We start from the raw sequence: 14,632 nt of genomic DNA, 5'->3' as shown, positions 1-14,632 counted from the left end.
CCCCCACACACACCGCTTTGGAATCCATCAAATTGCACTTGATGAATCATAGGGTTGGGTGGGTGGTGGGAATGGAATCCGTTTAGCTTGTCTGGGCCATATGGTTGGCATGAAGGTAATCATGGCCACCTGAGAAAGGTACTATGATAAATCAAAGTCACAGTCACCAACCTCAGGGCCTCTTAACCATCAATCAATCAGAATAGAGATGGAAGGGACCTTGGAGGTCTTCTGATCCAAACCTCTCCTCAAGCAGGAGATTAAGTGGCTGTCCAGTCTCTCCTTAAAAACCTCCAGTGTTGGAGCACCCACGACTTCTGAAAGGCAGGCTGTTCCTCTGGTTAATTGTTCTCACTGTTAGGAAGTTTCTCCTTAATTCCAGGTTGCTTCTCTCTTTGATTAGTTTCCAACCCTTGTTTCTTGTCCTGCCCTCTGGTGCTTTGGAGAATAGCTTGACTCCCTCTTCTTTGTGGCAGCGCCTCAAATCCTGGAAGACTGCTATCATGTCACCCCTATTTCTTCTTTTCTTTAGACTAGCCATACCCAGTTCCTGCAGCTGTTCTTCCTATCTTTTAGTTTTCAGGCCTTTGATTATCTTATTAATCTTTATTGATAGCCTTAATCATCCCTTCAAGACAGATCAGACTAGAAATCCAGTGTCATGTTGGTCAGCACTACTCTTACTATAAATCTATAGTAACAAAGTCTTGCAGGTCTGAATGCATTTCCTCCTTTCTCTTTTTAATCTGATTTGTTTCTTCCTCCTGTTCCCAGTCCAGGCTGTTCTTTCTACCCTCCAGAGATTTTGGCCCATACCTCCTAACATCTTCATTGTAATGGTTCCGGAGGGCCACAGGCTGCAGAAAGTTGTTATAACCCAGGAATTGCTTGAACAAACAAACTAGGAGATAGGAAATACTCTGTTTGGCCCTCACGTGTACTACTGCAGTGATGATTATGGTTTTAATTGCTACGACTCTGGTTTTCTACAGGTTTATAGGAAGAGGGTAGAACATTTGAAGCATTATAGATAGAACCCGACAAGATAGGTGAGGACCAGCCCTGTCTAGGACTGCCCTCCAGAACAATCACAAACAGAAAGCCTGGCAGAAGCAAGATTTTGCCTTCTAGCTTATGTTCCAGATCTCTGCTTACAAAACAAAAACAAAACTCCAAACCCACATATATACATGCACCCACATGAATATAGGTCAGATTCTGCCTGCAGAGTTCACATTTGTCCTAGGTTCAACATTGGCTCCCTGGATCAAAGAAGTGATGGAGCCTCCACCCTTCACTTTGTGGTTTGGATCACTGGTGTACTGTAGGGGTTAAGATAGCAGGCTGGAAGGAATGCCATGCGTTCTAGTCCTGCCTTAAGCACAATGCCAACTGGGTGGCTTTGAGCCAGTCCCTCTGTGTGTGTCCTGGGAAATAGGCAATGGCCAACCACTTCTGAAAAACATTGCTGAGAAAAGCGAAGAGACATGTCAGGAGACAACACTGACTTAAAGCCACAAAACAAATATTAAATAAAAATCCCAATATGCCAGGGCTAGCGCAATATGGCTGAATCTGAATCCAGAAACTAAGAGGGCAACAAGATGAATCTTAATTTTGAGAAGGCAACACTGCCTACAACAGAATGACAGCAACCTGGTTCAGATAGGATAGGATGGGATGGGATGGGATGGGATGGGATGGGATGAGATGGGATGGGATGGGATGGGATGGGACGGGACGGGATGGGACAGGATAGGACAGGATAGGATAGGATAGGATAGGATAGGATAGGATAGGATAGGATAGGATAGGATAGGATAGGATAGGATAGGATAGGATACAGGTAGTCCTCAATTTAAAACCACAATTGAGCCCAAAATTTATGTTGCAATGTGAGAAATGTTAAGTGAGTTTTGCCCCATTTCACGACTTTTCTTGCCACATTTGTTAAGTGAATCACTGCAATTGTTAAATTAGTAACACGGTCGTTAAGTGAATCTGCCTTCCCCATTGACTTTGCTTGTCAGAAGGTTGCAAAAGGGGATCACATGACCCCAGGACACTGCGACCGTCATAAATATGAGCCAGTTGTCAAACATATGAATGTAAATCACATAACCACAGGGATGCCGCAATAGTCATAAGTGACTTCAAATGGTCACTAAACAAACTGTTGTAAGTTGAGGAGTAACTGTGGTATGAACTGCACTGCACATATCCAGGGCTCTGATCTCCCAGAGGCGAGGCAAAGAAAGGGCCAAGAAAATCAAAGGAAAGGGATCAAATATTCCTGTCAAAGTTAAGACATCAAGACCACTTCACTTTTTTTACTTAGTAAGCTGTTTTACAAAAAATAAAAATAAAAATCCAATGATCTTCTGTTCCTGCCTTCTGACTCATCAGCCATAGAAATAATCACTGTGGTCGCTGATGTTGGACTTTAAAAGAGAGAAGTGACTTCTCTAATTCTATTGCAAGCTAACCGTCTGGGACATTACACTTTCCAAACTGAAAATATAAAGTCTATAGTATCCTCACATGGTTGGGATTATAGCTCACATTATTTTAAAATTTGCATCAGGGATTTTGGCCTATGCCTTGCAAAAATAAAAATTGGGTCTTTGACTTGAGCAAAAAGTCAATCTCCAATGAAAAATAATTATAAAGGACCCCACAGACTGAGAAAAAAAGTTACTTTTTAGGAAATCTACTTGGGGAATCGAGTCCTGTAATGACCCACTGCCTTGAATGGATTTCTTCCCAAATCACGCTGGTTCTCTTAATCCTTTGCTACTTCTCACATCAGTCGATATATTTAGAGACAGTTAATTATTTTTTCATCTCGATTGCGTGTTTCTTGGCACTTTCAGGGTGCTTTCTTTAAGCGCCAGTCAACAAAGGAGGAGAAGCAGCAAAACAAGAAAGCGTCTCCGCCACACACACACACACACACACACACACACACAAATTACTGTTAACTGTTTTGCTTGAAAGCGACAATTTGTGCAGAAGGCGGGCAAGCAACACGCGTCCCGAGTCTGCCTTTCTCAACTAGACCAGCAAGGGGCGCTCGAAGCACGAAGGAATACTGACAGCGGAGGCTGAACTTTTTAAAAAGCGCAGGTTTCCCGGCGACGGCAAAGGGAAGAACGAGCTTCAGCAGGTTGTTTTATTACCCCACTGAAATATCAACGCCGGATTAAAGCGGTTCGGAAGCCACAGGGCCGGCGGAGAAGCGAGGAACGTGTCTGCTTCCCTTCGCTCTTTCCCATCCCTAAGCTGGCATCCTGAAATGGGGGGGGGGGGGGAAGCTGATAGTTTCGGCAAAAGTCCCAATCCGCGATGGGACATACGAACGAACAAAGTTCCTTCCAGGCCGCCTGCACGCTCTGGATCCGGGTCAGGGTATGATCAAAAGGGTCAGTTCAGCCATGCGAATCCAAGATCCCAACTTGGTGTCTAAAGCGGTGAGCGGGATCCGCATAGGTTTCCTAGCACGGCTTCAGTGCGCGTAACGTTACGCGGGGTGAATGAGCTCGAATCCCTCCAAAACCTCCTTCCTCCCTACCGCGTGGACACCACCGCCGCCTTCCACCTCCTCCTCCTCCTGCTGCTGCTGGCTTAAGCTGACCATTTCATTTTGGTTTAAATTGTCCCCACGTGACTTTGGAGCTGAGGCTGCAAAAGGAGGAACACTCTGCCCGCCCTCTCTCTCTCTCTCTCTCTCTCTCTCTCTCTCTCTCTCTCTCTCTCTCTCTCTCTCTCTCTCTCTCTCTCTCTCTCTCTCTCTCTCTCTCTCTCTCTCTCTCTCTCTCTCTGTGTGTGTGTGTGTGTGTGTGTGTATGTGTATGTGTAGGAAGAGGGGGTAGGGCTTTGGTTGGAAGCAAGAAAACGGGTCGCCCTGCGATTTCCAAAAGGAACCAGAACGAGGGCTTCCCGGATATCCCTGGAATGGGGGGGCGCACTTGGTAGTGGGGACAACAACTCACCCCGCCTGCTTGGGATGGTTTGGCTCTGACAAACTGAGTTGTGGCTGATTGGCTAAGGGCCCGGGAAGACCTGGAGTTCAAGGGTCTCAGCTCCATTCTGAAGAGGTTAAGTGGCGTGGGAACGGCGTCGGGGGATGCTCGATGCCCGCTTCCTTCCTTCAGCTCTTCGCCGAGTAGCCCTGCCTTGCCGACGGCTAGGAATTTTATCTAGGCTCTGCCTAACAAGGATGGTCACAAAGTCCCAGCCAGCAGCTTCCCTCGTTCCCACCCGCGGCCAAGGCAATTGCAAGAGAAGCTTGAACACGGGTCTATCCCAGTCTAGGATGCTCCAGAAAAAATAACTGAAGTCTCCCACTTGGGGGAAGAGCAGACGCTGGCCGACCTTCGCCGGGAACAAAGCGCTGGGCGCGGAACCGCCCTGCGCTGGATAGGCGAGACGGTTTCTCGCGTTTTCATCCACTCGCGAAAAGACTGGGCGGGGCTCTTTGCGCTTAGCGGAGGGAGGGGGACCAGAACGCCCCAAAGTCCATTCGTCTGAGGATGCGGGGATTGGGCGAAAGGGTTAGAAGCAGCCAGCCACTAAACTTCAATCCCTGGCCTTCCTGATGACTATTCGGTCCCCGACATTTTTCATAGCCCTCTGAGACGCAGTAAAGGTTTTCTGTCTCTCAAGGCCGGCAGGCCCCCAGTAACTCGGACAAGGTCCCCGACATTTCCCACTCTCCTTCCCATCTCCTTCTTGACTAATTGGAGCTTTCCAGACAATGGCTGATAGTATGTAAAGGAGTAACTAAAGAAAAAGTTCATTTATTTCAACGTTTCCCCCCCCCCAAACTTGGCACCTTGAAGATGGGTGGTCTCTCAGAATTCTGGGAGTTGAATTCTGGGAATTCTCATCTTCCAGTAGCCAGAGTTTAAAAAAAACGCTGATGTGATTTTCATATCATATCCCATTTTTCATACAAGAACTCAAACTGGCATACATAATACATATTCCATTCTTCTGCTTTTTCCCACCACAATCCTGTGAGGTAGATTAGGGAGAGGGGGAGAGAAAGAGAGCACGCCCTTGGTCAAGGTCACCCAGGGAGCAACTAGGGAGGGGGATGGGCTGAACCTTGTCCTCCCATATCCAGCATTTTCACCCTTGGGGGTGGATCTAGTCGGATTGGTGAAACCCAGGAGCCACGCTTTTTATCTCACAACTAACACCTTCTGGATGCTAAATAAATGGGAAACTCAGCCAAAGCATTGTGTTGCTTCCAACTAGCAGCATCAAATCTCTGGCAGGTCCCCTGAGACCCCTTCAGCATGAACTGGAATACCCTGTTCTTTCGCAGAAGGTGTTACTACCACTTTTCTACTTGCCCCTTCTGCAATTTTAAGAAAGATCTTAGTTTCTCCCTCGAGAATGGAGAGACCCGAGGATGCGCCTCGTCCTGGTAGGGTGTCCGCCAGCGCCTTGCTTGTTTTTTTTTTTTTACCATTTCTCGGGTTCCCTGCACCCTGGCCAAGCTTAGCAGACCCGCCCCGCCTGGGAGCGTGGCCCCCCTCGCCCGCGGCTTACCGGCCTTGACAGAGCAATGGATGTGCGCCTTGGACTCATAGTACACCCAGTCGAAGCCGGCCTCGACGGCCAGGCGCGCCAGCATGCCGTACTTGCTGCGGTCTCGATCCGAGGTGGTGATGTCCACTGCGCGGCCCTCGTAGTGCAGCGACTCCTCAGAGTGGTGGCCGTCCTCGTCCCAGCCCTCCGTGACGCGCAGCTTGACGCCCGGCCACTGGTTCATGACGGAGATGGCCAGCGCGTTCAGCTTGTCCTTGCAGCGCTGCCGGGAGCAAGCAGAGGAGAGGCGAGCGTGGCGGGGGGAGTCAGAACAACTAGCGGCACAGTGGGGTGGGGGTTGTCACGGCAGGGCAGGGGAAGCCAAGCCCCACAGCGGGAGCCAGACCCGCGGTGCTTCCTCTCCCAGCCCCCCCTCCCCCGCAGCTCCCCTGTGGCCAAACGATCCCGGCACGGCGAACAGAATTGTGTGGCCAGAAGACCCGGGTTTCCCTCCCAGCTGAGATATTCGAATGAACCCAAAGTGGGGGGACGGGAGACCCTTTGGAGGGCTTCTAGCTCTGGATGGTAACCAGATGGGTCATCTCAAGAGCTTTACAGTCCAGATCTGGTGGCCCTGTCTTTCTCCTGAGTGATCTGAGTGTTACTAACTGAATAATTTATTTCCCCTTTGTTTAAGGGGTTCTTAAGTTAGCCACAGGGGATGCCTCCCACCTGTAAGCAGACAAAGCGTGGAGGCCTGGCAGGCAGCTGATCTTTTGCCCACGTCTGAGCATCCTAAGGCTGGTAAGCTGCCCCAGAGCCAGAAGCCTTTTTTTTAAGAGCAGCTTTTTCCAAACCTGGCACCTTTAAGAGGTGTGGACTAGCTGGGGAATTCTGGGAGCTGTATGTCCACATGTCTTAAAGTTGCCAAGTTGGAAAAAAAAACCACTGCTTTAGATAACTTGCTGACTTGTGAGATTTGAGTAGAACTTCCTATGCATTTTACCCTCTTACTAAGGATGGGTGCAAAAAAGTGGCTAGGTGGGGGATGGCTAGAGGGAGAGTGCCGTTCACCCAGGATGAGGTAGACAAACTCTGGAAGGAACTGGAGCAACCGTCTCCCCTGGGGCACCTTCTGTAAGCTGCTCTACAAAGCACTCACCCCCACCCACCCCCACCTCCTACCCAGCCACCGAGCTCTACTGGCTGAGATGATGGAGGCTCTTGAATAAGCTGTGCTTCCACACAAGGGAAGCCAGATCTGAAAGATCTGCTTCCATGGTGCTCAGTCTTGATCTGCCACCCCATCTATTGTCCTGGAGGGGACCTTCATCCTAAGACCCAAAGTTGGACCTTGAAGAAACTCCTGCCATGTGGGCAGAAGGAGGGGAGCAAAGGGAAACACAGGTCCAGGAATGACTCTCCCAAGCGTCATTCCAGTCAAAAACTGGACGCAGCAGTCCACAAACATCTCTGGCCAACCTGCTTTCTGAAGTCAGTTTGACAGAACTCCAACTTTACCAGTTACCAAATCTTCTGTCCAGCTTAGCTGAGAAGAGGCCAGAAGACAATCCAAGGCCATTATGTGTCCTGTGGCAGCAATAGAACCTCTAAATGGACTAGAAAATATTTAGGTTTTTTTATATATATTGTCCAGAGCCCACTGGAGTTGAGCAGCCAATAAATTAAATAAATAATATACTAAGTATTTTAGGAGACAGAGGTTGATTGGACCTTGACAGGATTAGAGCAGAACCATTGATAGCTTAGTTTGGAAACCTAAGTTTCCTACAGTTAACACTGATTTTAGTGGGCTTGTTGAAGAACTGGCTAGAATCAAGAGTCCTTTCCCCTGTTAGGACCTGAATTGTGGTTGGAAGTCCTACTTCCTTGGTGAAAAATGATTACTGAATGGTGGAACATCCACTGAACCACTGTCCTTCCTAGATAAATGAAAGGCTGTTTGGCATTGACTGGATTTGTCAAACACTTTTAAGGATAATGGTTTAGTAGTTACATTCACAAGCAAGCCTAACTTGGTTAGTTTTAGCATGAATTGGGGGCAGTAAGCTATTTTGCTAAATCAGGCAACTTGATTAGTTTGATGGTTGAATGGTCTAAATCCCCAAAGTGGATTAATAGAATAGACTTGGATCTTCAGGAGTCCTTCAGTGAGTTGGGCAACGTGCAAGGTTGATAAATACATAAATAAACTCCATTTCATTGAATGTAATTAACAGATATGGACCAACTTAATTTTCTATGAAAATATGCAATTTAGTAAGATAAAACTTCCCTAGACTGAGAAGTAAATCCACTTCTGTGACCAATGGGGCTTACTCCCTAGGTTTAGGTTTTCAGATTTAGCTTCACATTTCCTATTCTTGGGTGATTTCCATCCAGGAATCATCTTAAGATAAATGAAAGGGAAGAAGACAATGTATCTTCTTACATCCTGCAGCAGCTCAAGGCATTCTATTTTGCTTTATGAAAGCACCGAAGAGAAAAAAAATTGGCCAAATCTGGAGATTGCAAAAGCTGGACTCTGCTGCTTCAAGCTATGGAAACATATGGATCTAGATAAACACGTGTTATTTGTATACACAGAAAAATAAGACTAGGCTAAATACTTAAGTTTTGTACCTGAATGAAGTTTCTCTCACTTTAGCAAGCAAACACACACACACACACATCCCTACCACACACACACACTCTCTCACACAACCTTTTTTTGTCTGATTTCTGGGCAAGACCCTTCAGTTTTCTTGGCAAGGTTTTTTTAAAAAATGGTTTGCCATTCCCTCTTTCCTAGGGCTGAGAGAAAGTGACTGGCCTTGGGTCACCAGGCTTGCTTCATACAGTAAGGCAAGACTGGAACTCATGACCTTCTATTTTCTATCTCAGTGCCTTAACCAATACACCAAAATGGTTCTGATCAACCTGTTTATAATCTGAGGAAAATATAATTCAGTAACAGTTTTCCTACTTAAAATTTTGCTGGTCTAACACTAGCCTGATATTTGCTCTTAGGTTCTTGTGAATCTCATCCATTCAGGATTGACTTTCCCCAGTATACAATTCATTAATTATTATTTGTCAATAGAGCCTTTAGATAAAGAGATTCTTCATTTTTTCCTCCAGCCTGGCCTTATTAATCCTTGTTTGAGCACCTGCAATCTGTAGCTAGGGACTGTATCAGGATTCCATGACCCTAGAAACCAAAGTCATTTGCAAGTTGGCCCTAAATTCCCACTGATTCTGGATTCAATAGAGAAGGAAGCAAGGAGGACTTTGGTGGATCCCCTGGTAATCTCCTAGCATTTTCTCCACAAAGGCCACCCTTAAAATTTTTTAAGCAAGACAGATTTCTAAGCAAGTGGCCTCTGAAAGTAAGCCATCCTTTCCGAATTAATGTTCATTTATCTAGAACTCCATGAATTAGTCTCATCTCACTTTTAAAGCTAGGGACAAAAACACAAATAGGTCTCTAAGATTGTGGCAGTGACAGAACAAACCTTTCCAGAGGATAATGACACTGGACAATTTTTTGGACTTTCTCCCAGGAATACCTTTTGCCATTTCACCTCTACAGCAAAAAGTATTAACCAGTAAGGAAATTTTTTTTACCGATTTTTTTTTTACCAGAGTCACATTTTCAAAATTCCCTTTAAGGGAATGAATTTGGCAGCCCTTTTCTTGCCTCTTATATATTTTCTTCAGTATGAAGTTTAGCCCCACACAACTCAGTGGGATTTACTTTGGTATAAACAAGAGTGGGATTGCATTGCAAAAGAGGAGAAATGGTCTAGCCCACACATAGGCCACCCTTACCCCACTCTGCTCTTTCTTGCAGAAGTGTGCGTTCTACAACTTCCAAACGCCTGGCCATTCTGGAACTTGTAGTTGCCATCTTATTGAATGAAGGCTGGCAAAGATAGATGCCTCTAAAGTTTTAGAAATCTCTGCTGCCTACAGCTGTTTTAAGAGTGAGGTCTTTTGGGAGCGGGGCAGGGGGAGATTTAAGTTATAACCATCACCTTTATGTCAGAAGGCTGCTGCTGGGAAGGTGAATACGTGGGCAGGTAAGCGGAAACACGAGTGGGTTTTCCTATCCCTTCACCGCACCAACAGCAGATCCCGGATCTCTGCCGAGCGGGTGGAACTAGACAGCAGAAACTGACCCCCCCATACCTGCGCTTCTTCCGTGAGCGTCCAAAGAGCCGAAATGTCTGGGGCTACGAAGAATCCGACGCCGGTTGCCCAAGGCGCGCGGCTGGACTGGAGGAAAAGCCATGAAGCTCAGCAGATCGGGATTCTTGGGCTCACGGAGGGAACTTCCGCCGGCGAGGAGAGAGGAAGGAAAGATCTACAGAGCCGTCTTATGGGTATCAAAATCCGCACCCGCAAAGACGGCAACACTGAGCTCCTTTGGCTTCCATCGCTTCTCCAGGACATCTTACCTGCCCGATCCTTTCTTTGCAGGATGGCTCGGGCAGAAAAGGGCCGAGTTATGGGATCTAAACTGACCTTCTACACAAGTCCGGGATCACGCAGGCTACTCCTGCCTTTTCCAGGGTGCCGTTTTGCAACGGCGCTTGGCGCTTTCTCTCCCCCTTTGCTGAGAAGGAAGGCGGCACGCGTGGGGTGTCTCTTCGGGAATAAATCCCATCGGGTGCGGCCTCCGTCCCCTTGATTGAGCGGGACTCTCCGCCCTGCCCCCCCCCGCCGCCCCTCAAGCCCCGAAACCCGCTAAGGGACTTTCAGGGCTGTACTGCCTTCCTCCCAGAGCTCCTTTTTCCAGACGAATTTCAGCTCTGGTCTGGCACCCTTATGTCCCCCACAGATCTAGCCAAAGTAGGGCGCCTTGGGGGGGGGGCGGCGGAGGAGAGAGGTTAGACGCCGCTGTCACCTGCCAGGAGAAACCCCCTCCCGCTCTGCCGGGTTTCGCCTCTTTCTCCTCCCCTCGACCAGTTAATATTAACTAGCAGCGGCGTCTGATGGTTGGAAAAGTGAACTCTGCCGAAAAGGCGTCCTCCTCCCCTCTCGGCCCCGCCCCAGGAGGGAGACCGGCCCAGCCGCGAGACAAGGGTCAAGGCGGAGACGATGGGCCCGGGGCCGCCCAGGTATATTTCCGCCGCCAAGCTGCGTTCTCTCTTAGCCAATCTCACTCCTAACTCAGGTGCTAAGGGCCGCCGCCGCCGCCGCCGCCTCCTTTTCTGCCTTCTGCCCAGGGTCAGCCAGCCTCCCCGAGGGTCCCCTTCCTCCAGCCTCCGTCCCCAAAGTCTGCCCCGGAGCCCGCTCTTTGCTCCCGAGCGAAGGCTATTTTTCCGCCCTGGGCGGCCCCAAGAATCCGGAAAAGAGCGAGGCGAGACCTAACGCGATGGGAAGTTCCCGGGAGCGTGTCTGGCGTGGCGTGGCTGGGGCCGGGGCGCGGTGTTTGTTGCGTCTGAGGGGAAGTTGGGGGGAGGTCATAAGTTCAAAGGCTGCCAGCGAACGCTGCCAAGGAGGCCAGCCACGGAGAAGCGGGGATGTGGAGAGCCTTGCCTTGCAGGTGCCTCGTTCCACCAAACAAGGGAGCTCCAAGGCGCGCGGGAAGCGCGCGGGGGGGGGGGCGGAGGAGGGGAAGAACGGGAAAGGCTGCTGGCAGAGGGGGCTACGCTTCCCGGTCCTCTCCGTTGCTTCTCTTCTCTCCACCTTTAACCCCACAATTCCAGGCCACTAGTTCTAAATTTACCCCTCTTCCAGACCTATCTTTTCCTTTCCTTCCCAGGCCGTTCAGATTACACTCCCACCATCCCCAGCTCACTAGCACTGGGTAAAAGTCCCGTACACCTGGAGGAGCTTCCAGACAGTTTCCCCAGGAGAAGGACACAGTAGCACCGCCCAGGTGCATTTCCATCGCTCTTCTCAGGTTGTCGAGGGGCACGAAGGAAAGCAACCTGCGCGGGCAGAGGCAGAAGCGCGGGCGCGCACGCGCAGGACTCCTTGCCGCGCAGAGCAGCGGCCGCGGCAACGCTTTTTCTTGGAGCTTCCGCGTCACTGCCAGCCCCGCCAGGAGCTCGCAGCCTCTCCGGCCGCCTGTAGCCAGGCTCCAGGCTGACACCCGAGCCCTGGCGATCGATCGGAGAGGAGTAAGTGGAGCTGAAAACGCGAGGTGCGGTTGAGTTGCAGCCGCACAGCTAACCTGGCTCGCGGGTCTTTGCAGATGAGTGAATGGGGGGGGGGGGAAGAGAGAGAGAACGGGGGGCGGGGGCAGGACGCAGCCACAGGAAAGCCAGGAGGGCGCGAATGCCACCTGGGAGCTTAAAGGTTCCCCAGTGGCGCTGGCCCCATCGTCGCCTCGCCTCGCCTCGCCTTTTGACAAGTGCTTTCTGTTCTCGGGCGCCTTTGCTTTCCTGGAGGCAGCGCTGTCGCGGCCTCGGCAGCTCTTGAAACTCGCGTCGCGCGCCTCAGCGCCGCGCGCGCTTCCAACCTTCCCAGGTCCCGTGAGATTTAAGGTGGTCGGATGGAGATGGCGGGCGGGCGCGCTTCCCGTCGCCCCAAGCGAACTCCTCGCCGAACGGCAGGGCGGGACGCAAGCAAGGAGGCGAGAAATGCGCCGCCGCCCCTCCGCCCTTCCAGGGGCGACTCGGGCGGAATTGAGCTGGTTCACTGGTGCTGAAGGTGGGGCTTAAGCCTCAGGATAGCGGGAGGGGTCGGGGAAGGAAAGGCAGCTGACCTATTTTTGGAAGGGGACGCAACCGACGGCAGTCGCCCGAGGCCGGCGGCGTGGTGGTGAATTTGAAGGACCGCCCGAACTCTGGAGGTGGAGCGGAGCTTGATTCGCACACTTTTCCCTGGACGAATCAGCTTTCGGTCATTTTTCGCTTGGAAAGCAGACCGAAGGGCTGAGGGTGGGCGGTTAATGGATGCTAGTTTTAGGCGCCTATTTTTAGTCCTCGTTTATGGAGGGGGAGGCCGTGAGAGGTGGGCTCGCAATCCGCGATCTTCCGTCCCGGGGTTTGCTGTGCTGATTAAGTTCCCCGTCCTTCCCCCTCGGGTGGTATCACCGGTCTGGGGCGGAGGGGGAAGCGTGGGCATCTTTAAAGGCGATCAATGCGCTCTCAGACACAGTTACCAAAGAGAGCCTGGCGGATGCCGCCTGTGATAATTATCCTCCTCCTTGGACTTCAGAATCGCCCCGGGGAGGTGCCAGGTTCTGACCACCATCCTCACGGCTTGTGCCAGGCGACGGGGAAAGATGGTTAATCTAAAACAAACTGGTTAGGTAGAGAGAGACCAGTGGAGCTGGGCGATTTCTGTCCCCGAAGGGAACGGGAGAGTTCCCGCGGGGGAGATCGGTGCTGGCGCGGGTAGGAGACTGACACAAGCAGCCGCCCAGAGCCGCCAGCTAACCAACTCGGTGGCAGGGAGCGGCCAAGCGCAGTTCTGCCTGCAACTACCAGGCTACCGTATCCACACGCGGAGCCTCCTCCCTCCGAGGCGGAAGGTCGCATCAACAGACCTGCCGGTGCTATCCCCAAGGGGTCCCCCTCCCCGGCGCATCCCTTCCCCCGACAGCTCCTGGGGACCGGGGTCGGCGACGCCCCGGGAAGCTGAGAGCCCCGGAGGGAGGCGATGCTGCCGGTTTACAGTCCGCTCCCACTCCCCAGGCCGGAAGGCGAGCAGGTCGGCAAGAGGCGAAGGGCGCGTCTCTGACCTGGGTCATCAGCCGGTCGGCTCCCGTGTTCTCCTCGTCCTTAAAAATAATGTCCGGATTATAATTGGGGGTCAGCTCTTTAAAGCGCTCCGAGTTCCGGCTGATCTTGCCCTCGTATCTGCCGCTGGCGCCCAGCGTCTTCTCGGCCACGTTGGGGATGAACTGCTTGTAGGCTAAAGGGGTCAATTTCTTCGGGTGCCTCCTCTTGCCGAAACCCCGGCCCGGCCCGCAAGCCAGCCCGGCGGAGAGGAAAAGCGCGCCTAGGCAGAGCGGGAGGAGCCCAGTTCTTCTGAGGAGCAGCATGCCGTCCACGGAACAAGCGGCTCCTTCGGCTTCCCCCCTCGCCGCCCCCTGCGCTCTGCCGGCTCGCGGGGCGGGTGAGTGCGGGTGAGTGGCAGAGAGCGCGTCCGCTGCTGCCTTTGTTGCCCGGCAGTTGCCCTCTTCCCTCGGCTCCTGACTTCTCCCTTCCTTGTCTCCTGCTGCCTGCCTGCCTGCCTGCCTGCCCGCCCGCCTCCTCCTCCTCCTCCTCCTCCTCCTCCTCCTCCTCCTCCTCTCTTTTCCTTTCCTCTCCTCTCCTCTCTCGGTGCCTTAGCCCCCGATCTCTAGCAAGGCAGGTGCATCTTGGAGGGCGCTTGCGATAACGGGACTCATCGGAGTTCAGGATCGTGGCGCGTGGAAGGCAGGAGGGGAGCGAGGCGAGAAGCGGGAAGGGGGGAAGCGACGGTGGAAACGAAATGAAATAATAAAGACGGGTCCCTGGGATCTAGTGGGAGCTGAAACGCCTGTGAGTGGAGCCTGGCTCTAGTTCTATATTATAGCTGCCAGCGCTGAGTCCTGATTGGTCGAGGCGGAGAAGCTCGCCTTCCGATGTATTAACCCTGAAGAAGGCAAAATAGAAGGGGGGGGGGGAAAAAGCGCCCACAAGAAGGCGAGATTTTTTTTTAAGGTCTGGGGAGATTCTCTTGCTCGCTCCCCCCTTGTACCTGAAGGGTTGGGAAGTGGAGACGGCGCTTTCTCGGGATAACATCAATTACATGTTTCTTTTCTTTCTCCCCCACCCCCACCCCCTCTTCAACTTAAAAGAAAATTGGCAGCAGGTTAATATTTGTCAGCAAGAGTAAGACGAGAGGTATGTGCGCAGAGGTTATAGACCCCTATAACGTTCACACATTACCTGTCGGCCTGGAGGTTATAAATGGTCTGGAACATTTAAGAACCGATAAAATAGGTCATTGGGGAGCTTCATCGCTGTTTGAGAAACTGAGGAAATCATAGGCAAAGTTAGAGTGGCCATTTAAAAAAAAAAGTGGGGCATTACTTGAAGCAGGATGATCCACACGCGTCCTCCTAACTTTTAGGACAGGGAACGGAGAAGAAACATTTGTTTCGAAAGGG

At 51.4% G+C, this 14,632-nt stretch overlaps 1 protein-coding gene across 1 annotated transcript in view; it reads right to left on the bottom strand.

Moving 5' to 3' along the window:
* LOC308677100 (sonic hedgehog protein-like) overlaps nt 1-13,540 on the bottom strand; it is a gene marked incomplete at its 5' end in the record, with an annotated part of 34,488 nt that extends 20,948 nt beyond the window's left edge. The window contains 2 exons of the mRNA XM_081343264.1: nt 5,560-5,821; nt 13,238-13,540. Of these exons, the coding sequence (XP_081199390.1) occupies nt 5,560-5,821; nt 13,238-13,540 (565 nt within the window). The remainder of the gene's footprint in view (nt 1-5,559; nt 5,822-13,237) is intronic.
* Between the last annotated feature and the right edge of the window lie 1,092 nt (nt 13,541-14,632).

This window comes from Vipera berus, assembly GCF_964194415.1.
Source record: "Vipera berus genome assembly, chromosome: Z".
Classification (NCBI taxonomy): Eukaryota; Metazoa; Chordata; class Lepidosauria; order Squamata; family Viperidae; genus Vipera; species Vipera berus.
The sequence above is the reverse complement of the archived record's forward strand: the minus strand, read 5'-3'. Positions and strand labels throughout refer to the sequence as shown.